At 38.0% G+C, this 26,567-nt stretch overlaps 1 protein-coding gene and 2 long non-coding RNA genes across 11 annotated transcripts; 1 reads left to right on the forward strand and 2 right to left on the reverse strand.

The window, feature by feature from the left end:
- Window positions 1-129: 129 nt before the first annotated feature.
- Window positions 130-19,564, forward strand: eral1 (Era-like 12S mitochondrial rRNA chaperone 1). Its single transcript, XM_022665772.2, has 11 exons — window positions 130-403; window positions 3,186-3,335; window positions 4,209-4,336; window positions 4,430-4,507; window positions 5,866-5,912; window positions 6,724-6,785; window positions 7,063-7,175; window positions 8,921-9,238; window positions 12,054-12,203; window positions 14,090-14,170; window positions 16,019-19,564. The coding sequence occupies exons 1-11, from the start codon at window positions 307-309 to the stop codon at window positions 16,139-16,141; spliced, it is 1,347 nt and encodes a 448-aa protein (XP_022521493.2). The 5' UTR covers window positions 130-306; the 3' UTR covers window positions 16,142-19,564.
- On the reverse strand, window positions 13,403-21,610 carry LOC125782442 (uncharacterized). Of its 2 annotated transcripts, XR_007425129.1 has the most exons (3): window positions 21,265-21,604; window positions 20,417-20,509; window positions 13,403-14,100 (listed from the first exon to the last, which is right to left on the reverse strand). It is a non-coding gene; the product is annotated as an uncharacterized LOC125782442 (long non-coding RNA). The 2 variants fall into 2 exon arrangements; XR_007425128.1 differs by lacking the exon at window positions 13,403-14,100 and having other exon boundaries at window positions 20,027-20,509; window positions 21,265-21,610.
- Window positions 21,611-21,848: 238 nt separating this feature from the next.
- Window positions 21,849-23,887, reverse strand: LOC125782439 (uncharacterized). Of its 8 annotated transcripts, none has more exons than XR_007425125.1 (5): window positions 23,216-23,885; window positions 23,133-23,172; window positions 22,967-23,009; window positions 22,601-22,803; window positions 21,849-22,351 (listed from the first exon to the last, which is right to left on the reverse strand). It is a non-coding gene; the product is annotated as an uncharacterized LOC125782439 (long non-coding RNA). The 8 variants fall into 8 exon arrangements; XR_007425121.1 differs by having other exon boundaries at window positions 21,849-21,979; window positions 22,146-22,351; window positions 22,967-23,172; window positions 23,216-23,882; XR_007425126.1 differs by having other exon boundaries at window positions 22,967-23,172; window positions 23,299-23,887.
- Window positions 23,888-26,567: the final 2,680 nt, after the last annotated feature.

The raw sequence follows: 26,567 nt of genomic DNA on the forward strand, positions 1-26,567 counted from the left end.
AACTGTAAAGTGTAAAGTAATTAAGAATCAATAATTAAAATAATAATAATTAATTGAAATGATCATTTTTATTAATAAGTAATTACTGCGGGTCCTCTGCTCCGCTAGGGGGCGATAGTGGATCAGCTGATCAGCTGTATCTGCTGTTCTCGGTGACCGCAGGCAGCAGTATGGCGGCGCCCTGAACACACGCTGTAAACTCTCGCTAACTCAGAGACCCAGAGACAGCGGGCTGTGGCTGTGTCCACGCGGATCAGCGCTCTCCTGCGGGCGGACAGGACCCGGGCGGGACCGGAGCGGTGAGGGATGGCTCTGCGGGGCTGTGAGATGTTTGTGAGGCGAGGTCTTCAGTCGGCCGGTCGCGTGTTTCTGCTGGAAAGCGCCTCTCCTCGCCTTCAATCAGGTGAACACTACACACTGCACTATTACCACTACTACTGTGCTCTTTTTCACACTTCAAATATTAACATATTAACTTTAAAATGAGTCAGTAGTGGATTTAAACTGATCCCTTTTACTAAAGGACTGTTAAATAGCTAGTAAACACTAGGGTTGGGCAATATTATATCGTATGCAATATATCGTGACACAGAAATATCATGATATTAAAAATCCATATCGTGATAATAGGGCTGTTCTGTCTTAAAAGTAGTCTATTATTTACTGTGAAGCTTTAGGTGTATTTGTTGTATAATTGTTTTAGTTTGCAGTTTATATGCATGCACTAAATATTCTGCAATATTATTTGCTGCATGATATTATTTTATGCTATATTATTTATTTTGCCACATAATGATTATTCTCTTATACTATTATACTATATTCCGGAAATTAATGGATTATTTTAGTTTCCTATATCGCCAAGTACATTGTTATCGCAAAAATACCCTGAAATATCGTGATAATATTTTAGAGCCATAGCGACCACCCCTAACTACTACTACTGTGCTCTTTTGACGCTTCAAATATTAACATATTAACTTTAAAATGAGTCAGTAGTGGATTTAAACTGATCCCTTTACTAAAGGGCTGTTAACTAGCTAGTAAACACACTAATCTAAGGCTAGCAGACTAATCTGTCTGTTAACCTAGATATTGTGATGTAAATCCAGGTTTTAAAAAAAAATGCTGCTTCTATGTTATTCAGTACTGTGTAGTAAATACATATTATTGCAGAAAGTATTAATCTAGCTCACCCATCTAAATCACTGACCTAACACCTAGTCGTTCAGACTGCATGTACAGTAAATTAGTGGAAATCCAGTTTGGACAATGTTCTGCATTGTAGATAAATACTAAAGTCATCAATACTATGAAGAAAAACAAATGGGATTATTTAGTACACAAACCAGAACACATTTTATATTTTAGATTATTTAAAGTAGCACCTCTTGCTTAGATTAGACAATTTTGCACATTTCTGCTGGATTTTCTCAGTCAGCTTTATGAGGTAGAGTCACCTGGAATTCAGGCTTTCAGTTAACAGCTGTGCTGAACTCGTCAAGAGTTAATTACTTGAATTTCTTCTCTCTTAGTGTGTTTGAGAGCATCAGTTGTAAAGTAGTGAAGAGGTAGAGTTACAGGTATACAGTGAATAGTGAATATTTGAGTAAAGTTCTAATCCAGATTATGAGAAGCAAGAACTACTCAACTAAGTAAAGAAAAAAAAATACTTTAAGAAGTGAAGGTCAGTCAGTCCTTTAGGAGAACCATTAAGTGCAGTCACTAAGACCATCAAAAAGCTATGATGAAACTGACTCTCATCAGGAGCACCACAAGAAAGGAAGAGCAAGAGTTTCTTCTGTTGCACAGGATAAGATCATCAGAGTTACCAGCCTCAGAAACCACAAGTTAACAGCTCCTCATATAAGAGCACCTAAATGTATTTTGGTTTGTTTAACATTTTTAACTTACTATATCATTCCATATGTGTTCCTTCATAGTCTGGATCACTTCAGTATTCAGCTATAATGTAGGAAAAAAAGAAAGGTGTGTCTAAACTTTTGACTGATACTTTAATCTACAGGCAACTGCCACAGCTATTATACCAAAGTGGAAGCGACTGGGAACAAAATAAACATGCTATTTCAGGGTAAAATAACCATCCAAAAGCTTTATGTCACCAAACACAATGCAGGCGAGCAGATACTTTTTGGCAACATGGTGTATGGTGAATCCGCGTTCATATTTCCGTGCTTTTAATGCATTTATACATTATTGAGCTCCAATGTCAGAAATGATGTATTTGTGCACATTGATTAGTTAAACATAAAAACAACGTCAAAACACAGGTGGTCACTGTGATATTGCCCTACATTAATCAATCCAGCTCAAGATCTTATTTTGCTGGTAATTTGATTTTAGATAATTTGATGGATTTAATAGAAGAAGCTGCTCATCTAGGAAAACAAATAAGATGGCCAAGCTGGTCTTTTAAAGGGTAAACAAAACCCCTTTATTTTTGCTGACTCCATGCATCCTCAGCTCAAATTATAAAATGCTAAAAAAATGGGAGGGGTGATTTGGGAGGGGCACTGGGTGATGTATGGGTTTAGAGGCAGGACAGGGGGGAGGGGTTATTTATTGATTGATTGATCTGCGTATTGTAATGTGCTGTGAACCAAAGTACACAGAAACATCATCCTCGCCTATAGCACGGTTAATCCTGAGAGGGCGCTGCAGAGGCAGAAAAAAACCCGAAATAAAATAAAAGTGTTTATTTATAAAGGTTAGGATAGGTTTATAATGATTTTAAGCAGGACTTTTATGTTTCATTACTTTAAAGGAACACATTTCAGCTACTAATGCAAAAATGTTGTTTAGGGTTTAGTGGCTCTTTAATAGGCAAAGTAAAAAAGAAAGACATACCCTGTGCTGATCAAGCATTAAGCTGGTCAACCAGCTTAAGCAGTTTGAACTGAGCTAGCTCTTTTTAATGTGGGTTAGATGAACTGGCTATCAGCATACTGTTGAACTTGTTTGTTTAAGCTGGTCATGCTGATTGGCTTGTATGGTTAAGCTTGAGATTAATCGCATCTCTAATTTGCTTAATTTGCCTAATTTGAACACACTATCTTAAGTTTTGCTCCTTAATCTTGGTTTAGGTTAAACATTGACTTTGCCTGCTAAAATCCTACCACAGAGTCTGTGTGCTGAAACCTCTTTTTTAACTTCTCATTCTTCAGTCTTCCAACCTGGAACCAGAAGAAGAGGTGGATTCCTTGTGACTCCAGCCAGTTATGTGTCCTCTAGTGCATTTCTGGACAGGCTGAAGAAAGGAAATGTGGTTAGTGCTGATCAGAAAACCTCCCCGCAGCCCATACTTCCAGATGAAGGTAATTATGGCTATCAAATCTGATTTTTTTGCTCAGGTCGGATTTGGCTATCCTGATGGTTCACATTCACGAATATAAGTGATCTGTATCTGTGTGTAAACATGTGAACAGATCTGTCCCTGAAACGCCTCACATGCGCTCATTGATTTGTGTATAAATGTCTCCTTCTTTACCAACAATAAAAAATATATATATATAAAATCATATTTGAGAGACGAGAGACTCTTAGCTTTATAAAGGGAAATGGATGCGTTTATTAGCAGCTCATATGTGGAGCATCTTTTGCTGGAGTGGAGAAACAGTAAACAGCTGCACTGAAGTTCATGCTCAGGTCGAGGAGGTGAAAAAAGGGCAGGCAGTTTGCTTTTGCTGTTTTTGCAGCTATAGCTGCACAGCTGCACCAAGAGAGAGAGTGTGGGTGCAAAAACATAATTACCAGCATTTTAAAAAATTGTCATGATCATAATTATGATTAATCACAGAATTGTGGTTTAATTTAGTTTGTTTATTTAAAAAAAAGAAGAAGCACATTTAAATGGAAATCATTCATATGGATATTTATTACTTGAATATTTTGTTTTAAAAAAGGCTGTTTTGATACCATTGTTTCAGTAACAATTAAATTTAATAAAAAAAATAACTTGAGGTCCAACTTGGATGTGTTCTTTCTTTTTTTATTATTTTATTTTATTTTTTACTGCATCGCCAAAGAATTGGAACAGGACTTATCATTGGCAGATACTCAATCAAATGACTCAGTACATCCCTAATTATATCTCTTGTGCTGTTCTGTAAAGCACAATTTGATGCTCTTGTATCAGAATACTGTTATTTGGCTGTTAAATTTGATTTCTGTTCTTGATCCCCACCTAGCTGAGCAGTTCTCTCTGTTGATGCGGACTCCAGATCAACCAGAAAACCCCAGGTGTCTCAGAGTGGCTGTAATCGGGGCTCCAAATGCAGGGAAATCAACCTTAACCAACCAGCTCCTCGGCAGGAAGGTTGTATTCCTACTTTGATTTGTGCAGATTACTGGACGTGTATGATGTTCGAATTGACATTAACTGTAATAAATAATATAATTATTTCAACAGCTTTTTGCAGTCTCCAAAAAAGTGCATACTACAAGATCACGTGCACTTGGAGTACTCACAGAGGACGATACCCAGATTGTGAGTATCTGTATTGTTCTCAAAAAGTCTCACGTTTCTTACTGATAAGTTTTGGACAGAACTGTTCTTCAGAATATGGTCAGTAGCACTGCATGAATTTTCACTAGGGGTGTCACGATTTTCTAAATCCTCGATTCGATTTTATTTCCGATTTTAGGGTCACGATTCAATTCGATTCTCAATTTTTTTTTTTTTTTTTTTTTTTTACAGCAGAGAGGTCTACACCAGTTTTAGATTAGTCTATGGTCAGTCATTGGTTTGATTCTTCAAATTTACAATATCTTATTTCAAAAGGTGGGCTTGATATAAGTGATGCAAAGTGATACAAGTGATCTGTAATACACCACATTAGGCACTAATGGTCAAATTTAAATAATCTAAGTAAGATATATATGTAATGCCATCTAGTGGCTTTTTTTGGTAGCAGCAGTGTGCGCTATTAAAACAGCAATGTGCAACATAACAAAATAAATAATAAAAAAATACAGGAACAGTCATGTACAAAATAATAGAACAATTAGAGCCTTAACAAACTGAACTCCATCCTACTATAACAGTTAAACATGAAAAATAAGACTAAGATTTTTTCAGTCCCTGAGAATGACAAGTTTTTTTTATTTAACTAAGATTTATTATTAACTTTATCTGAGAGAAAGATGCTCCTTAAGGTACCAAAACTATTAACATATTTGAGGCTAGATAAAACAACTGTTATTTTTATATTTTCAAGTTTTTCTTTAAGAAGATGAAAATGTCCACGTTCTCTGGCGAAAGGGCTGCTCTTTGAGCAGTCACAATGTCCGTGGCGTCAGCTACAGTGTGCTGCACCATTTGCGCAGCGTGCTGCGCCATTTGTGGGAGGGATCGACGATCCTCTTTTTGACTTCGAGGCTCGAGACCACAACATCATTTCGATCGATTCCGATAAAATATTGAAATCGTGACACCCCTAGTTTTCACACAGCAGGTAAATGTGGCTCAAATCTGAATTTCTCACCAAATCTGATGTTCATCTTAGACTATGGACACTATTTATTTAATGTGACCCATATCTAACATACGTGCACATGTGCAAAACAACAGAGCTTCACGTGAAGTTTCGGTTTCATCCTTGATTCCAGAAATTTCCTTTCCTTTCCTTACTTACGTGATTTGTGTACTTTTTTTAATCTTGGATATGCGTCAGATTTTAATACCACATATTAAAGTGACCCACATCAGAATTGAAAATATCAGATTCAGTGTTCATTTGCTGTTTACACTGTCATACAAATAACGGAAACATTTACTTGCTGTGAGAATGAAGCAAATTGACATTGCTAGTAATATGCTTTCTTATTGTTTCTCTAAATGATCAGATTCTGCTGGACACACCTGGCCTTACTACTCCTTCCAAAGTTAAAAGGTAAGTTTTTACTATTTAACTTTTTGTAAAACAACAGTAAGCACCAAGACTCTGATTTTGAACAACCACTACCACTATTGAGCAAAAAAGCTACCAAAATACTAAAGTGCGGGATAGTTAGTGAATGCATATAAAATACATATAAAATGAACAAATATGTAGGGGTTTTGTCCTATAGTATATTGCAGTTTGGACTGTGTGTCTCTCCACTCTTCCTCCAGACTCTGCTCCCTTGATTTACAAATGAAATGTAAAATTTACTGATGATCAGTGATGGTTTGGAGAGACATGTCATCTGCTGGTGTTGATCCACTGTGTTTTATTATCAAGTCTAAAGTCAGTGCAGTTTTGTTTTCCCACAAAATCTTACAGCACTTCATGCTTCTCTCTGCTGACAAATTTTATAGAGATGCGTATTTCATTTTCCAGCAGGACTTGGCACACTGCCCACACTGTAGCCAAAAGTTCTAATTGGTCTTATATAATATTCCAATTTTCTGAGACATTGATTTTTAAGTTTTTATTGGCTGTGACCAAAATCATCAACAACAAAAGAAGAGTTTCACATTTTGAACTAAATTACTTTTCAATTATATAAATATATATTTTGAGATTAACCTGTAAAGAATAAAACTCCTCCATACTCTTTCACACTACAAACTACAAAATACATAACAGAAAACTGCTATTATCACAATTAGGATTTTTCAAATCAGGATATTACTGTGTCAAAATATATTATGTACAACAAAATATAGCACACCCTTAATGGTAAGGTTATGGTAACTTACGTGAACTGTGATCTCCACAGACATCATCTGGAAAAGTCTCTTCTTGTGGATCCGCTGGAATCATTACATGAGGCAGATCTAGGTAAGTGGCAGTTCTCTCACTGAGAAAGTCTGTAAAGATCCTTAAGAATTTTTTTAATTACTTTATTACCAACTGTAGATATCTACTTGACTTAATAAACTGGGATAAATCTGGGTAGGAATCTCTCTGTACTACCTTTTGTACCATCTTCCTCATCATGTTATATTTAATCAGGTTTAGCTTTTAAATACCAGGCTTCAGTTTCATGTTTTTCAGAGGTTTATTTACTACAGATCTTTATTCACCACAATAAAATACTCATGCTTTTCATTTGCAGTGGTGGTGTTGGTGGACGTCTCTGATAAGTGGACCCGCACTAGGCTGGATTTTGAGGTGCTGAAGTGTTTGGCTCTGAATCCACAGATTCCTGCTGTTCTTGTCCTTAATAAGGTACGACCACCTATAGCTGAATGCAGTTCAATTCTAACAGCAGTGCTCCAAAATCTAGTAGAACATCATCTGGATGTCTTGTTATTGTTATTGTTATTGTCTTGTCTATCATTTAAAAAGTGCTTTTTATATTTACTCAGGTTATCTTTGTCTAATATTAAAGTTTGTTTGGTAATATCACGCTTAATTTGTCCAGGCCCTAAAAGTTAAACTGTTGTAATGCAGTAAAACATGCATTTGATCAAGAGCTTCATCAATGGGAAACACAAATAGAGGGCATGATAAAAATAATCGGGATTAATTAAAAAAAATATTTGTCAGATTAGTCATTAGTCCTTTTTTTTGTTTGTTTTTTTGTTTTTTTAAGCAGACGCCCTTATCCAAAGCGACTTACAACAACAGTGCATCATTATGTACTTACAATGTACAAATACACAGAGCTTGATCATGCTTAGAAGAGATTAGGAGATTTTTATTTATTTTTTTATTATTAGTTTAGAAACTCTTTGAAAAGATGAGTCTTCAGTCTGCGTTTAAAGACCGCGAGTGACTCTCAGAGCTCTTCTGACACCCAGTGGAAGTTCATTACACCACCTTGGTCCTCCAGGACAGAGAAGATTCGGGATGTTTGTGTTTTCTGTTGGTTTTGAGTGATGGTGGTTCGAGCCAAGCTATACTGGAAGCTCTAAGAGCTCTTGGTTGATACAGATCTGGCTTTGACCATCAGTGCCATCAAGTATGAAGGAGCCGGGCCTTTTTTGGCTTAGTAGACAAGCGTCAGGGTTTTGAATTTGATGTGGGCAGCAACAGGCAGCCAGTGGAGGGAACGAAGTAAAGGAGTCTTATGACTGAAATTCCGAAGATTGAAGACTGAAGAGTCGTGCTGCCGCCTCATTCTGAACTAGTTGCAGGGTTTTGGTGGTTCGCAGTGGAAGAGCAGTAGCCAATAGACCAGGGGTGTCCAAACTTTTTTTGTTGGGGGCCAGAAGGAGAAATATATTTAAAGTCACGGGCCAAAGACTCTGTAATAAAACAAGTAATGAAATATACCACTTAAAATAATACTTTTTCCTGATTATTTCATTAGAAATGCGCACTCTCTCCGCTTTTAGACTCTTTGGCCCGTTTTTCTGCGCTAGAAATGCGCACCATCTCCGCTTTTAGACTCTTTGGCCCGTTTCTGACACCTAGCATTCAAACTTTAAATCTCACATTCAAAAATACCTCGCGGGACGCTTTAAAAAAGGAAACGTAGTTTGGACACCCCTGCTGTAGAGAGTTGAAGTAGTCAAGTCTTGAGATGACGAGAGAGAGAGACTGCACAAACCCCTGAGTAGCTTCCTGAGAGAGAAACAGTCGAGTTCTTCGGATGATGTACAGGAGAAATCTGCACGACCGAGTCAGATTTGCAACATGCACACTAAATCAATACTGGATAACACACTTAATTTATCAACAAATACAGGCTGTTAGCCACACCCCTCTAATTCACACCTTATCTAGCCAGAAACCACACCTGAATCTAATTCCTTAAAAACAATTTCCAACAAATCCCAACAAGCACAAGATTACCAAAATAGTTCTAACTAGAATTAAACTAAAAGTATATTTAAGCCAGCCTATCTTACAAGAAGAGGATACATCAAGTAGACTCCAAGCACACTATAGTCATTAGTTGTAGCATTGAGCAATAGAAAACGCCAATTTTCCTGAAAATCAGCAACTGACAAGTCTCCTGCCTACAGGTGGACCTGCTGAAGAACAAGCCCCTGCTGCTGGACATCACAGCCGGGCTTACCGAGGGCGTGGTGAACGGTCAGAGGCTGAAGGTCCGCAGTGTGGTGAAGCCGTCTCAGAGGGAACTGGAGGAGAAGCGGCTCCAGCAGAAAGCTGCAGCGGAGGCCCAGACCGCAGAGGAAGAGTGTTCAGACCTGGAGACGCAACCCCACAGAGGCCTGAGCAGAGAACAGCTGAGGAACCTGAAGAACCGCAAAGGGTGGCCTCACTTTAAGGACGTGTTCATGCTGTGCGCTGCAGACGAGGAAGACGTGGACACACTGAAGGTAGTAGCCTGGAGGATGTTTTTAATGTCTGATTGCATCTCATTAGTTTAGAATATCATTGAAAAGTTACTTTATTCCTGTAATTCAGTTCAAAATGTGAAACTCATATATTATATAGATGTATTACACACTGAGTGGTCTATTTTCAGCGATTATTTATTTTATTGTTGATGATTATGGCTTACAGCCAATTAAAACCCAAAAATTAGTGTCTCAGAATATTTTAATATTATATAAGACCAATTGGTACTTTTGGCCACTGATATAATGAGACAATAATAGATAGAAGTGATTAAGTGTGTTTTTTATTTTTTAGAATATGTGGTGCACAAATAATAAAAGTCTATTTTCATACATAAGGCGCACCAGATTATAAGGCACATTATGCGACACTAGTAAAGAACAGGGGTGTTACCATGTTTCCCTTCTAATTCAGCAGGTAAACCTGTAAATCTAAGCTAAGTAAAAAGTCAAAACGAGTGCTGGATGTTAATCTACACAGATTTCTCTCCTGAAAAATGCTTACCTCTGTGAGAAAAGCGCTTCTATTTATTTACAGTAAGCTTAGATTTCCAGATTTCCACTAAGACTTGGTGCAGCAGCATTAGCATTAGCAGCTAACCGCCGCCTGACTGTGTTACACTGAGGAATTCTGAGTTTTCTGGTAAGCCAGGGAGATTAGCAATCAGACTACAGTCCAATATACTATATACAGTTGTGGTCAAAAGTTTACATACACTTGTAAAAAAACATAATGTTATGGCTGTCTTGAGTTTTCAATAAGTTCTACAACTCTTATTTTTCTGTGATAGAGTGATCGGAACACATACATGTTTGTCACAAAAAACAGTCATAAAATTTGGTTCTTTCATAAATTTATTATGGGTCTGCTGAAAATGTCACCAAATCTGCTGGGTCAAAAATATACATACAGCAACAAAATTTGTCAATTTTGGTGATGTAGCGAGTTGTGTCAATCAAATTAGCTTCATGTCATGGCCTCTTCACTTCTTTTAAGTGATTCTGATTGACTACAGCTGTTGACTTCTCATGAGCCCATTTAAATAGGGCTCATTTGACCCAGTGATTAGACTCAGCTACAAAAGCTACAATGGGAAAGTCAAAGGAACTCAGTGTGGATCTGAAAAAGCGAATTATTGACTTGAACAAGTCAGGGAAGTCACTTGGAGCCATTTCAAAGCAGCTACAGGTCCCAAGAGCAACTGTGCAGACAATTATACGCAAGTATAAAGTGCATGGAACAGTTGTGTCACTGCCACGATCAGGAAGAAAACGCAAGCTATCACATGCTGCCGAGAGGAGATTGGTCAGGATGGTCAAGAGTCAACCAAGAATCACCAAGAAGCAGGTCTGCAAGGATTTGGAAGCTGATGGAACACAGGTGTCAGTCTCCACAGTCAAGCGTGTTTTACATCGCCATGGACTGAGAGGCTGCCGTGCAAGAAAGAAGCCCTTGCTCCAGAAAAGGCACCTTAAGACTCGGCTGAAGTTTGCTGCTGATCACATGGACAAAGATAAAACCTTCTGGAGGAAAGTTCTCTGGTCAGACGAAACAAAAATTGAGCTGTTTGGCCACAACACCCAGCAATATGTTTGGAGGAGAAAAGGTGAGGCCTTTAATCCCAGGAACACCATGCCTACTGTCAAGCATGGTGGTGGTAGTATTATGCTCTGGGGATGTTTTGCTGCCAGTGGAACTGGTTCTTTGCAGAAAGTAAATGGGATAATGAAGAAGGAGGATTACCTCCAAATTCTGCAGGAAAACTTAAAACCATCAGCCCGAAGGTTGGGTCTTGGGCGCAGTTGGGTGTTCCAACAAGACAATGACCCAAAACATACATCAAAAGTGGTAAAGGAATGGCTAAACCAGGCTAGAATTAAGGTTTTAGAATGGCCTTCCCAAAGTCCTGACTTAAACCCCATTGAGAACATGTGGACAGTGCTAAAGAAACGGGTTCATGCAAGAAAACCATCACATTTAGCTGAACTGCACCAATTCTGTCAAGAAGAGTGGTCAAACATTCGACCTGAAGCTTGCCAGGAGCTTGTGGATGGCTACCAAAAGCGCCTAGTTGCCGTGAAAATGGCCAAGGGACATGTAACCAAATACTAATGTTGCTGTATGTATATTTTTGACCCAGCAGATTTGGTGACATTTTCAGCAGACCCATAATAAATTTATGAAAGAACCAAATTTTATGACTGTTTTTTGTGACAAACATGTATGTGTTCCGATCACTCTATCACAGAAAAATAAGAGTTGTAGAACTTATTGAAAACTCAAGACAGCCATAACATTATGTTTTTTTACAAGTGTATGTAAACTTTTGACCACAACTGTACAGTCCTAATATATTCTCTGTACAGCGAAAGAGCTAGCGCTTAGTGCAGATAGCGGCTAATGCTAATACTGCTCAAGCCTCGGTACTGGAGAGCTAAACTGAAACTCTTGTATAATGCTGTACTTCAGCAGAGTGGCTTTTCTGCTCCTTAATACCTGACTGGTGAAATACATACATAAGATTTCCCAGATTATAAAGCACACTGAAGATTTTTAGAAAAATGTAAGAATTTTAGATCTGCCTTATAGTGCAAAAAAATATGGTAAATAATACTGCTTTTACTAGTGTTAATGTGCAGTGCAGCCATCATTCAGACATGACCTCCTAGTTCAAATAGAACCAAGTATAAGTGCATTGTGTGCAAGTAAACATAGCCATTGCATTCTATTATTTAATAAGAACGTCTGGATGGATGTCTACTAAATTAATGTGTCTGTCTGTCTGTTTTTCAGACGTATCTGATGACGTGTGCTAAGCCAGGCCCGTGGCATTACCACAGTGACGTCCTGACAGACCAAAGCCCACAGGACGTCTGTGTCAACGCCATCCGGGAGAAGCTTCTAGAATACCTTCCTCTGGAGGTTCCATACAACATATCTCAGGTAATGCCTAACTCAGCCCTCCTGCATGCTGATAATAACATTTCACACAAACCCACACCCGCACTGTCACAGTCCTAACTGCCTTTAAGATCCACTGTACGTGGATTTTAATGGACTTTAATGGAGCACTTTTATGAATCAGCCAGTCAGAAAGACATGTTTGGTATGTGACATTGTCAGGTGGCATCATGGGCTCTGCATTATAGGTCTGCCCAGGACTGCTTTTAAAACCCGCTCCTTCCCTGCTCCGGCATGTTTTTGTCCCGTTACCGTCCGCTCCCGCCAGAAAACGCTTCTTTTAATCCCACGCCCGCCCGCCACATACACGTTTCTGCCGCTCCCACCCTATGTTCCTAATATGAATTGAATTAATTACATTTAGTGCTACATTTTAGTACAAAGTCCAAACACATGCCGTCAGGTGAATTGGAGATGCTGAAAATCTCCCGTGCCTATGTGCATGCCGTCGGTCCTCTGCTTTGAGATTCTTCTTGAGGGGTTTTTGTTGCTTGCGTTGGAATCATTGCTTGACTATTACAATTTTCTTAACTATTTATTAATTTGCGGGAGCAGGGCCACATGTAAACATGGTCCGCTCCCACATCACTTGGACTGATTAAACTCCCGCTCCCGCCAATAACAATTCGGTCGGGAGTGCAGACCCTTTACTCTGCATTGTTTAATATCAGGATATATATGGCCGAAAAAAGAACATTTGCTATGTAAAAATTTTCCAATACCGTGCAGTCCTAGTTTGTGTTCCCCAGGAACTGTAGAAAACACAGACAGCCAGATCAAGCCTCTCAAGAGTCTCAGACCACCCTCATTGAATTTACAGCAAAGTAGATTCCCCCCTTAACAAGTTCAGCTACTACTCAGCTGCTCCAGAATAGTCATCCTCCTAAAACAATTTACTTTTTTGCCTAAATTATCTTTTTTTGAAAAAACTTAAAAAAAATTAGTTTTGAGTGATGAATGATTTTTTTTAGCAAGGTGTTAATAAAATAAATAAAAAGGGATGTGATTAAGATTTTGTAGACAACAGGGCTCTTTCAGCCAAGACTGCCTAAGTGTAACCCTGTGTTCGTATATTATTTTTTAGTCCTCTTCTTTATTGCTTTATTTGTGTGTACCTTTTATTATTCTAATTATTTATCTCTTTATTGTATTGCATTATGTTTTACCCCAGCCACTTATTTTATTTCTTCTTAATAAAATATTGTATTGTTTGTTTGTTATTCTATTGTTCTTATCATTTAATTTTCATTGTTTTTTTTTATGATGCTCCTTACTTTAGCTCACCTGATTAAATAATTAATTTTAATTTTAATAAAAAAGTCCCTTTTTTCAGTCCCATTAAGTTATTGGAAATGAGCCCCCCATCTATTACCAAGTGATTTATATTTGTACTATATGTCTATAATTATGACGACATATACAAATATGCCTCAAATTTTAATTTATTTCAAATATGTGTTAAAAATACTTAATTCTCAGTGAATTAAATTACTTTTTTGGTTGTTATAAAATGATCTAAATATTTGTTAATCATTCTGGATTAAATTCTAGTTCCTGTTAAACTAACACAGGTGTTTTTGTTCCCAACCTGTCCTAAAATAATAACTCAATATCCCATGATATATGGCCTGTTGCAGGTGTGTTTGCAACATTTTTTTATTCTTATTCTACCGCACATTCTCTGTCTAGTCTCTTGGTATAACACTGTATTAAAGATGACCTTCACTGCAGATAGAGCAACTTTGAATGTCAGTAAAATGGGTGAAAACTTTACGTCGCTCCGCTTTTGTTCCCTCTGAGCGCTGGAATTTCACGTTGCTGGAACCGTGTTTGTGCTGACTCCCGTCGTCTTGCCTTCTGTTCTGTAGCACATCGAGCTCTGGAGAGAGACGGAAGATGGCAAGTTGGACATATCTGTCAAACTACATGTGAAGAAGAACAGCCATATGGTGAGAGAAGTGCTTTTTCTGCTGTTTTTCCCCCAAAACACTCTTTCATCCTCTGACAATGCTGTTCCCTTGATCCCAACACGACTCCCACTGAGACGTGTAGTAGAAGAAAACATGTGAATGGAGCTGGGTGAAGAATGGTTAATATTTGAGAGGATTTCTTTTATAAGTCATGCAATTTTAACAAGCTGGAGTCGGGAAAGTGGGTTTAGTGTGGCTGAAAGGAATTCATACAGCTTTTTATAATCTCAGATGAATAACCAGCAATTGAAGGCTGGGGATTAAGAACAGATTTAAACTACAAATCCCTTTCTTCTCTTAGGGTGTTTACACACCAGCACTATTAGATCCACTTAAAATCGGACACTGGTTCGTTTTTACTTCTTAGTGCGGTTCATTTGAGCAGGTGTGAAAACAGTAATCACACTTGGGTGTGAACCAAATCAACTGCCACCCAGCAGAGGAGTCTCGATCAGGTCCCAAACCAATACACTTTCAGTGAGAACAGAATCCGACCTCGATTTAATCCAGATATCAAATACTCAGCTCAACATGTTTAAACTAAATGGCTGTTCAGGTGCAGTTTGTACTGATTAATCAGCCCCTGCTCTGTGTTACTAAGAATACTATGAATAGCGTGCTAGTCTGCATCTCACAAAACCTTTTCCTGTATTTACTTTTTTGCTCCGTCCCAGATAGCACTGGCCAGTAAGCGGATTTCATTTTTCAGCAGGACTTGGCACAATGCACACACTGCTAAAAGAACCAATTGTTCTTATAAAATATTCAAATTTTCTGAGACACCAATTTTTGGGTTTTTATTGTCTGGAAGCCATAATCATCAACAATAAAAAATAAACCCTTAAAATAGATTAAAATAAACCTTTTAAAACTTTTCAATTCTATTCTATTATTTGAGATGCACCTGTATATCTCTGTACCCTAACTGTAGATTAACCTTTACTTATAAACATAAATAAAAAAAGAGTCTAAAGGAAATCTGTTATGCTCATTCTGCTGCATAATGTGCATGCACTTGAAAGGGTTCAGATTCTGGCAGGGAGGAAGAATTCGGCTCAACATCTGGGATGACAACTTGTCGAACTGATAATAACATTCTACAAACCAATTTGTATCAAGCATAGTGAGATGCAGTCTAGGTACAGGGGATGGACAATGAAACTGAAACACCTGTAATTTCAGAGTGGGAGGTTTCATGGCTACATTGGAGCAGCCTGGTGGCCAATCTTCATTAATTGCACATTGCGCCAGTAAGAGCAGAGTGTGAAGCTTCAATTAGCAGGGTAAGAGCACAGTTCTGCTCTAAATATTGCAATGCACACAACATTATGTGTGACATACCAGAGTTCAAAAGAGGACAAATTGTTGGTGCACGTCTTGCTGGAGCATCTGTGACCAAAACAGCAAGTCTTTGTGATGTACCAAGAGCCACGGTATCCAGGGTAATGTCAGCATACCACCAAGAAGGACCAACCACATCCAACAGGATTAACTGTGGACGCTGTAAGAGGAAGCTGTCTGAAAGGGATGTTCGGGTGCTAACCCGGATTGTATCCGAAAAACATAAAACCACGGCTGATCAAATCACGGCAGAATTTAATGTGCACCTCAACTCTCCTGTTTCCACCAGAACTGTCCGTCACCACAATAAATTATTGTGGTCTAAAACCAGGTGTTAAAGTTTTATTATCCAATCCCTGTAGATGATGATGACAGAACATTGCAAACAATGCAATTTTGCAAGGCAAGGCATTTTTTGGGGGACGTTTAGCTGTAAAAAAAAAACGCATCCTAACATTCCTCTCTTCACTTTATTCTCTTCTACAGTCTATGGTGATTGGTCCTGGGGGTGAGATGATGGCCAAGATAGTCCAGGAGGCGGGTCAGGACCTCACGAGCGCTTTCATGCAGGAGGTGCGGCTGAAAATATCCGCTACTCTGAAGAAATGAGAACGGTTTAGCTATCCAAGGATCAAGCTTTGGTCCATGTGATGAACAGGAACTTTGCCCTGTTTTAAAGGACACCAGTGGACATTACAGCTACAGCATTCCTGGTCCCTGTAAAGAAGAGTGATGATGATAGAATAGAAGTATTTGGTGCAGATTAACAAGAACCTATTGGCACAATGATGATGATGGTTAATGCCAGGTGTGGGTATAAACTAGGGCTGCACGATATATCGTGTAAGCATAGTCATCACGATGTGCACAAGCTCAATAGACATATCGCAGGACGTGTGATGTCACTTAAGGCAATTAAATCAAACATGTCATGTTGCAATGTTTTGATTCTTGATACAAGAAGTAGATACACAGCGCTGTCTCTGTGTCTGTGTGAGTGACAGGTTGCTGCTGCCTGAGAAGCGCGAGGAGGGAGGGGCAGGAGTAAACACAAGGTAACTGCATGGCCTCCATCCACATGGTTGGGCACATGCTTGTAAACGTGGGCTTGTGTTGAAAGCTGTGCACCTCAGTCCAGCACAGTTTTACAGTACAGATATTTCCAGTTGCAGCTGAATTCACGCTTTTAATCCCAGAAAATGCTCTTATTTACCTTTTAAAAAGCAATTTAAATGCCTGATTAAAGGGCTGATTACTGTTGTTATGCAGTTTTTCTCGGATTTTGAGTTGAGCTCGGCGCTGAATCAGCTATTGATCGGTCTTTGACGCGAGATAGCAAGAGGGTGGGGGGCGGGTCTGGTAACATCATGGACCCTGCACTGTTTAATATAGTGATATATATCACCAAATAAAGAACATTTGCAATGTAAATTTTTTCCAATATCGTGCAGCCCTATTATAAACTACTAGAGCGGTATAAAGTGCAGTATTGCCATGCAGTGTTGAGCTGTAGGGCAGTGGAACTGTGTTCTCTGGAGTGATGGTGCTCTTGCGTTCAGTACTTTTGGGATGAGTTAGGCATGATGAGTTGGGGTGGTGATCATCCAACATCCTGACTTCACTAATGCTTTTGTCACTGAATGCAATCAAATCCTTACCGTAATGAATCCAAGAAATTCCCAAATTCCAGTAGAAAGTCTTCCCTGGGCTCCGAGTGGTCCAGTGTTCTGAAGCGTTGTCACTATGAGTGGGAGGTCGCAGGTTTGAACCCCCACTCATGCAGCTTTGCCATCAAGCTGCCGGCACTCAGAGGGAGAACAATTGGCCCTGCTCCCTCCGGGTGGGTAGATGGCGCTCTCTCCCCACATCACTCCTAGGTGATGTCCACAGCACAGGACATCTGTGAGCTGATGTATCAGAACCGAGTCGCTGTGCTTTCCTCCGAGTGCGCTGTGATGCTGCTCCGCAGCTCAAAAAAAAGTGATGGCTGACTTCACATGTATCAGAGGAAGCATGTGGTCATCTTCACCCTCCTGGTGTGTTGGGGCATCACTAGTGATAGGGGGAGTCCTAATCAGTGGGTTGGGTAATTGGCCGTGTAAGTTGGGGAGAAAATGGGAAAAATTAGAAATAAAATTATTAAAAAAAAGAAAGTCTTCCCTGGACAGTAGAGGCAGTTACTCCATCAAACGTAGGATAAACTCTCTTTAATAACCTTGATCAGGTCCAATCGCTTCATCTGGTGAGTCTGCAGCTAATTCAACACCACTGAACAATTCTGGAGAACAGTAACTGCCAGTTCTGCTGAGTCATCTAACAAGAGCTCATATTGCTCACATTGGAGAGTCATTTCAGAAACCCTCAAGCCAATTATGCCTTTTCTAACTTCTGACTATGGATAGCTGGATCACCACCAAGCATGGAGCCTGTGATTGGACCTCCAGATATTTGGAAGTCCAGATTTACACTGGTCATTGATTGGAGATCTGTTGATCTGTCTGGAAGATAGGGGTCTGCTTTTTTGTCCTGTGGCTCGAATGTTATCTCTAAAAACGGTTCAGACTGTAACGGTCACTTCTGCACAATTAAAGATTCACTCTGAACTTAAACTGCAATATGTTTTTCGGCTGACAGTAGGGGTGTAACTTATGATTATTTTGGTAGTCGACTAATCTGGTAATTTTTTTTTTCAATTAGTCGATCAGTCGTTTAGTCAATGTAAATGTCTAAATGTTGTTTAAACGTGGAAAATACTGATATTTAGTGTGTTAGCATGTATTAGATCTGTTGTATTTGAGCACTTTCAGAGAGACAGACTCCAAAGTTAAGTGTAAACTGTGTGAGTGAGCCATTTACCCCCATTTATTTCCCACTGTGTTTCTGCCCCAGCACTTTGTATAAAGCAGTACTGTTACAAATTGATTTAATTTAAATAACCATCATTGTCGATTATATCGACTAATCGTTGCAGCCCTAATTGAAAGTCTTCTGGATTTGATAGCAGTTGTAGACCTATAAAAATAGCTTTAAAGCAGTGGAATACATCATGAGTATGTCCACAGAGTTCCAGTGGCTCAATTAAAATGGCTAAAGGTTTAACATTCTCAACATGCACAGTTCAAGCCTTCAACAAGTCAGTTATCTTGATCAGTTTGTAGATCATTAACAATAATTCAGAATAACTGAATGTAGTAAATATTTGTTATTTTTTTTTTTTTTTTTTTTACTATTGTCGAACCATTTTTAAAAGGTTCTTGAAAGAACTAAGTACGGTACAATAGGTTCTGTGTTATGGAGTAGAACTGTTTAATACGTTGTTATAATTTGTCTTCGTCATATTTGTACTAGAACTATTTGCAAATGGTGGTTTTGTTCAGTTGAGATTTTGTGGATAATTAACGGTCATGGTTTCTTTTTTACAGTGATGGGTTTTTATAAACAGTTGACTTTCAGAAGATATTGAAAAGAATTACAAATAAAAGGTTGTGCATAGTGGATAAGCATAAAGCTCCCAAATGATTCTAGAAGGCATCAAAAACACTTTAGTCTATATGAGCGTTGGACTTCTAATCTAAATGAAATTAGAAATCTAATTTGGCCAATATTCTGCTGACCTTCTCAGATGTGTTTTATCACCTGGTTCTTGTCAATACACAAACCTGCTTAACTAAACAAGCAGAATTTGAACACTTAGCTGCCTAGTTTGGCTGTTGGACACTCTCTACCCAGCCCATGATGTTGGATCAGCTGCACCATATTATACACACAAACACACACTCTCTCTTTTTCTCTCTCTCTGTCATTATTCCCCCCCCCCCCCACCCCTCCTTACTTTTGCTGTGTCATGCTTTCAGAGTTCATTGAGGATAACTATGACTATGGCGGAGCGTTTTCACAAATTTATAGATTAAAATAAAGCTGAATGCCACCATATATTACATTCATCATTTATTGAGTCCAACGGTGACTATGACAAGCCATTTGTATTGAATAATTAATAAAGAAATAATTAATTAAAGAAATAAAGCTAAAGGTTTTCATTTTTTACTATTTGTTTGAGGCGATACCTTCAATAATCATTGGTGTATATATGTTATATTTCACTGCTGTTCGAAGAAATATATCGATCTCAATTTTTAGTTTTCATTGTTTGAGCACAACAGTTGTTCTTTATATTGATTGTCTATCAAAATTCATGTTGATTGGACCAAAAGAAATGGTCCAAAATGACTTGGAATGAAATCTATTTACATTCATTTTCCTATATGTATATAATACCCTTGATTTCAGAAAAAGCAGTGAATAAGCAAATGTCCCATCACTTTTGTCCACATAGTGTAGGTCAGTCTGGCTACTGCATCTTTGCTTTTCTTTGGACAGCAACAATATACATAAAATAATAATAATAAGAAGAAACAAAATAATGTCTAAATTAACTGCAAAATGAAATACTAAACAAATATATAAATGCAAATACTTCAGTTTTTGAATGAGTTTGATTCAGGTATGTGTTTATTGAATCATCACAGAACACACTGTACATATAAATAGCTATAGTTTTACTGAAATTAGAAATAAAAGCCTATTTACAAACAGTATTTCAATTATTATATTTTTTAAAAAAAGGTGATACACTTCAGTTCTGTATTAAACCGGGTTTAGTGCTGTGCTCAGGTTCAGCTTTGTTGTTTTTTTAAGCGTTGAGGTCTGATGTCAGTGAGCAGAAGCAGGAGAACCCTTACCATTACTAAACTCAGTAATGGTAACGGTTTAACCGCCTCCCTCTATCACACGCGCTGCAGCAGCGAGAGCTCCACCACAGAGGAGGAATGCCACCCTGGATAGTACATCATCTATACTGTAGTGTCTCCATAATGAACTTACAGTATATGATGATATCCTGTCCAGAGCACAATAATACTGATCCAGCAGCTCCAGAACATCTTCAGAGTCATCAGTAAAAAACAATAAAACAATCTGCAGAGACAAAAGTGTAGAGTTAGAGTTGTTTAAAACAAAGTTAAAGCAGAAATTGATTAAAAATACACGTAAAAACAAAATATTGGTACTTAATAATGACTTAAACGTAAAGTAAATATAGTTTTAATATAGTATTACTATCATTTTAATTGCTATAATATAGATTATTGCTTTTTGACATGCTTTAAAAATGCTAACTAGTCTTTACATGGCTTTCAATTAAATTTAAAACAAGTACGATACAAAAAAGTATTATGTAAAATAAGTATTTTTTTTTACATAATTTTTTTACATTGATAATATATATATATATATATATATATATATATATATATATATATATATATATATATATATATATATATATATATATGAATAAGCTATTTATATACACATACACGATGTCCACATATATATTTTAAAAATAATAATAATTAACTGAATTTTGACAAAAACAATTCAAAAATTGCTTAAAATAAGCATATTTAAATGTTTTTGAATGCTAAAAGAATCTTTAAAATGATCTAATATATGCACATATATACTATATGTACCTAATATTGATGTCAAACAAATAAATATGTTTAAATTAGAAAAATGCATTTTTTAACATATTGAAAAATAAAAAAATGAGTTAATTTTACAGGTTAATTTTACATTCAGGCTCAGTATTTGAAGCTTTTCTGATCTAAGAACACACACGCACACACACACACACATATGTTTAATACCTGCGTGTTCTCCATGCTCACCTGTGTGTGAGGTCACCTCTCCTGTCTCCTCCTGAGGTGCAGGTGATGAAGGTGTAAATAGGAACAGCTCTAATGACTCTAGTTTAACACCTCGCCCTGGTCCTGCAGGCTCAGCGTCTCCGTCCTGCTCCAGGTCCTGCAGACCTTCTCCAGAACTCTCGGGCTCTCCAGGTCCCTAGGCCTCCCCGCTTTAATGGCCCTCGCTCATTTGCATACGCTGATGACAAGAGGGGAGTCTCGCTCTTATCTGGCTTCTCCCGTCTTGCCTCCCGGCCAATCAGGTCGCCGTGCTCTATCAGCCTTCAAACAGCTACACCAACCCCAGCTATCCTGCACGTTCCAGACCACGCCTTGAGGTCAGACAGCTTTAAGCTGGAACTGCACCAAAAACTTCATGTTCTGAGCATTAATGGAGGAGTTTAATAGGTTTAAAATGACTTTATTATATATTTAATACATAACCTGTTTAATCATATTGCATCAGGGGTATTGTATCAACATTCCACATAAAATTATATATATACAGCTCTGGAAAAAAATAAGGCCAAAAATGATGAGTTTCTTTGATTTCACCAAATTGAAAACTGATTTTTTGCACCAGGATAGGTATAAAGTTATCCAAAAGCAGTGTGTAAGACTGGTGGAGGAGAACATGCCAAGTTCATCACTACACTCCTCCAAACTTCATGTAGCTTTAAAGTTCATCACTACACACCTCCAAACTTCATGTAGCTTCAGAGTTCATCACTACACACCTCCAAACTTCATGTAGCTTCAGAGTTCATCACTACACACCTCCAAACTTCATATAGATTCAGAGTTCATCATCACTACACATCTCCAAACTTCATGTAACTTCAGATTAGATCATCACTATACACCTCCAAACTTCATGTAGCTTCAGATTAGATCATCACTACACACCTCCAAACTTCATGTAGCTTCAGAGATCATCACTACACACCTCCAAACTTCATGTAGCTTCAGAGATCATCACTACACACCTCCAAACTTCATGTAGCTTCAGAGTTCATCACTACACACCTCCAAACTTCATGTAGCTTCAGAGTTCATCATCACTACACACCTCCAAACTTCATGTAGCTTCAGAGTTCATCACTACACACCTCCAAACTTCATGTATCTTCAGAGTTCATCACTACACACCTCCAAACTTCATGTAGCTTCAGAGTTCATCATCACTACACACCTCCAAACTTCATGTAGCTTCAGAGTTCATCATCACTACACACCTCCAAACTTCATGTAGCTTCAGAGTTCATCATCACTATACACCTCCAAACTTCATGTAGCTTCAGAGTTCATCACTACACACCTCCAAACTTCATGTAGCTTTAAAGTTCATCACTACACACCTCAAAACTTCATGTAGCTTTAAAGTTCATCACTACACACCTCCAAACTTCATGTAGCTTCAGAGTTCATCACTACACACCTCCAAACTTCATGTAGCTTCAGATTAGATCATCACTACACTCCTCCAAACTTCATGTAGCTTCAGAGTTCATCACTACACACCTCCAAACTTCATGTAGCTTCAGAGTTCATCACTACACACCTCCAAACTTTGTGTAGCTTCAGAGTTCATCACTACACACCCCCAAACTTCATGTAGCTTCAGATTAGATCATCACTACACACCTCCAAACTTCATGTAGCCTTAAAGTTCATCACTACACACCTCCAAACTTCATGTAGCTTCAGAGTTCATCATCACTACACACCTCCAAACTTCATGTAGCTTCAGAGTTCATCACTACACACCTCCAAATGTCATGTAGCTTCAGAGTTCATCATCACTACACACCTCCAAACTTCATGTAGCTTCAGAGTTCATCACTACACACCTCCAAACGTCATGTAGCTTCAGAGTTCATCACTACACACCTCCAAATGTCATGTAGCTTCAGAGTTCATCATCACTACACACCTCCAAACTTCATGTAGCTTCAGAGTTCATCACTACACACCTCCAAACTTCATGTAGCTTCAGAGTTCATCATCACTACACACCTCCAAACTTCATGTAGCTTCAGAGTTCATCACTACACACCTCCAAACTTCATGTAGCTTCAGAGTTCATCACTACACACCTCCAAACTTCATGTAGCTTCAGAGTTCATCATCACTACACACCTCCAAACTTCATGTAGCTTCAGAGTTCATCACTACACACCTCCAAACTTCATGTAGCTTCAGAGTTCATCACTACACACCTCCAAACTTCATGTAGCTTCAGATTAGATCAACAACAGTAGACACTGTAGTTGATCTAATCACAGTAGACACGGCCGTATTCCAAGATAACAATGTCAGGATTTATGGGGCTGGAATTGTGAAAGAGTGATTCAGGGAGCATGAGATCATCATTTTCACACATGGATTGAGAGAGTTCACCACAGAGTCCAGACCTTAACCTCACTAAGAATCTTTGGGATGTGCTGGATGTAGAAGAGCTGCTTTGTGCAGTGGTCAGACTCTACCATCATCAATGCTGCTGCAAGATGTTGGTGAAAAATTAATTCAGCAACACTGGATTGAAATAAATCTTGTAACGTTGCAGAAGCTTATTGAAACAATGCCACAGTGAATGAGTGCTGCAAGCTAAAGATGGCCCAACAAAATATTAGTGTGTGATATTTTTTTTGGCCAGGCAGTGTATTAGTTCTGTCAGGTCTGAGGCCTTTTGCATAAAACCTTTTAATTAAAAGTTTATCCTCCTGTTCTGCTGCTGGAATTTGAAACATAGTTTGGGTTTCTTTTTGAAAGGAATGATTTTGAGCGATTGTTTATTCTTCATCCTTGAACTGCTCTCTTATAAAGCTGAAGCTGAAGTTCTAATTAAAATGCTTTCAACATATCCTGCATCAAATCCTACATTAATACATACACCATACATCAGCCATAACATTGAAACCACTGACAGGTGAAGTGGAGTGAAGTTGCATTCCTCCAGGACCAACATGGTGCAACATGGGACAAACAGTACAATATAGAGGACATAAAGTGCAAATATAAGAATTTGAATATCATTGAAAAGTTACTTTATTTCAGTAATTAAGTTCAAAATGTGAAACTCATATATTATATAGATGTATTACACACAGAGTGATCTATTTTAAGCGTTTATTTCTTTTACTGTTGATGATTATGGCTTACAGCTAATGAAACCCCAAAAATCAGTGTCTCAGAAAATTAGAATATTATATAAGACCAATTGGTACTTTTGGCTACAGTGTGGGCAGTGTGCCAAGTCCTGCTGGAAAATGAAATGCACATCTCTATATAAGTTGTTAGTAGCAGAGGTTCAGCATGAAGTGCTGTAAGATTTTGTGGGAAAACAAAACTGCACTGACTTTAGACTTGATAATAAAAACACAGTGGATCAACACCAGCAGGTGACATGTCTCTCCAAACCATCACTGATCATCAGTAAATTAATTTAGCGTTTTATTTGTAAATCAAGGGAGCAGAGTCTGGAGGAAGAGTGGAGAGACACACAGTCCAAACTGCTGGAGGTCTAGTGTGAAGTTTCCACCAATCAGTGATGGTTTGGAGAGACATGTCATCTGCTGGTGTTGGATTTCATTTTCCAGCAGGACTTGGCACACTGCCCAAACTGTGGCCAAAAGTACCAATTGGTCTTGTATAATATTCTAATTTTCTGAGATACTGATTTTTAACAACAATAAAATAAATAAATGCTCAAAATAGATCACTCTGTGTGTAATACATCTATATAATACTGTATATGAGTTTCACATTTTGAAACTGAATTACCAAAATAAACTAGCTTTTCTATGATATTCAATATTGAGCTTGAAAGTATGTGAACCCTTTAGAAGTTTAGTTTTCCTCAGTAAGTTAAAGTGCAAGTGCATTTCTTGGCCTAAAATTACCGTTCTAGGTAAAAACGTAAAAAGAATAAAGATGCTATGTTTATTTTCCAACTTTAACATCTCATTCTCATTTTTTTTTTACAAATAAGAACCATCAATTGCAAGGTCCTTTAGGAAGCCAAAAGTTTTTTTTTTCCTGTGATATTGCTCCTTTTTGACACCTTTATTCAAAAGTAGCACCTAAACATGACCTCAGATCAGTATGTCATCTCCACACCTTCTGCCATTAGCATATGAGTAAAACTGGTGTCAAGCATTGTTTTAAGGAACGACTGCGGGATGAGACAGATGTCAGTGTCAGACAGATGTTTGGATTTGACAATAGCTGGTAGTATCAGGGTTTGGGTCTGTTTTGCTGAATCTGAACCAGAACAGTTCAGCAGAGGAACATATCAGGACTCTCCGGATTCTAGCAAGGAGGTGTGAAGCTACTTTGAGCTGGATAACAGTGAAAAAAGCTATTAATCTGCAGCATTTACACACTTACACACACACACACACACAGCACATTCACACTTACATCATAATCACTAGAAAAACACACAGAGAAACTCAGAGAACTCTGTAACTATTAAAAGTAGAAGTCTTTTCTTTAGAGAAATTACAGATGAAGCCAGAGAGAGCGTGAGCACCTTCAAATTCAGACTCTTGGAAACTGGAGAAAACTGATACAGGAAGAGTCACGTCTGGCTGACCTACCTGGCAACAGCACCTTTAGCTTTTAGCTTAGCTTAACATGATAGGAATAAGTCTTAGTTTCAGCAGTGAAGAGAAGAATTAGAGGAGGTCTGACAAGTGAAGAACTGCAGTAATAAAGTCATTGATAAGATGAGAAAATTAAAAATACTGTCTGCTATCAAATAAAAGTCAAAGCAAATGCAAAGAACACTGTACCTTTTTATTAAACAAAAGTTCTGTATATTTCTGCATCAAGTTGGCCAACAATATGACAAAATTATTAATCATATTACAGATCTGTAAGTGCTAAAAGCATGTAAACCTTTGATTCAGTATCTGGTGTTTCTCTCTTGTGCAGCTTCAACCGCAGCTAAACATTTCCAGTACATTACATTACATTACATTACATTACATTACATTACATTGCTTTATATTACATATGGCAGACGCTTTTGTCCAAAGCGACTTACAATAGTGAAGTACAAAAAGTTATAGAAGCTAAAGGTGAGTTATTCTTGTGCTCTGAAGACAGATGAAGCTGTGAGATCTGAAATGGTCAGAGTTCATTTTAAAGGTGGGTCACCTTGCTCATTACAGTCCTGAAGTTTAAAATATCTAATGATTAGTACAAAACACTAGAGGTGTACGATATGAACAAAAAATATGATAAACAATAAGTTAGTTGGATATCTTCATATTGTTTCA

The sequence above is a fragment of the Astyanax mexicanus genome, chromosome 1 (genome assembly GCF_023375975.1).
Source record: "Astyanax mexicanus isolate ESR-SI-001 chromosome 1, AstMex3_surface, whole genome shotgun sequence".
Taxonomy (NCBI): domain Eukaryota; kingdom Metazoa; phylum Chordata; class Actinopteri; order Characiformes; family Acestrorhamphidae; genus Astyanax; species Astyanax mexicanus.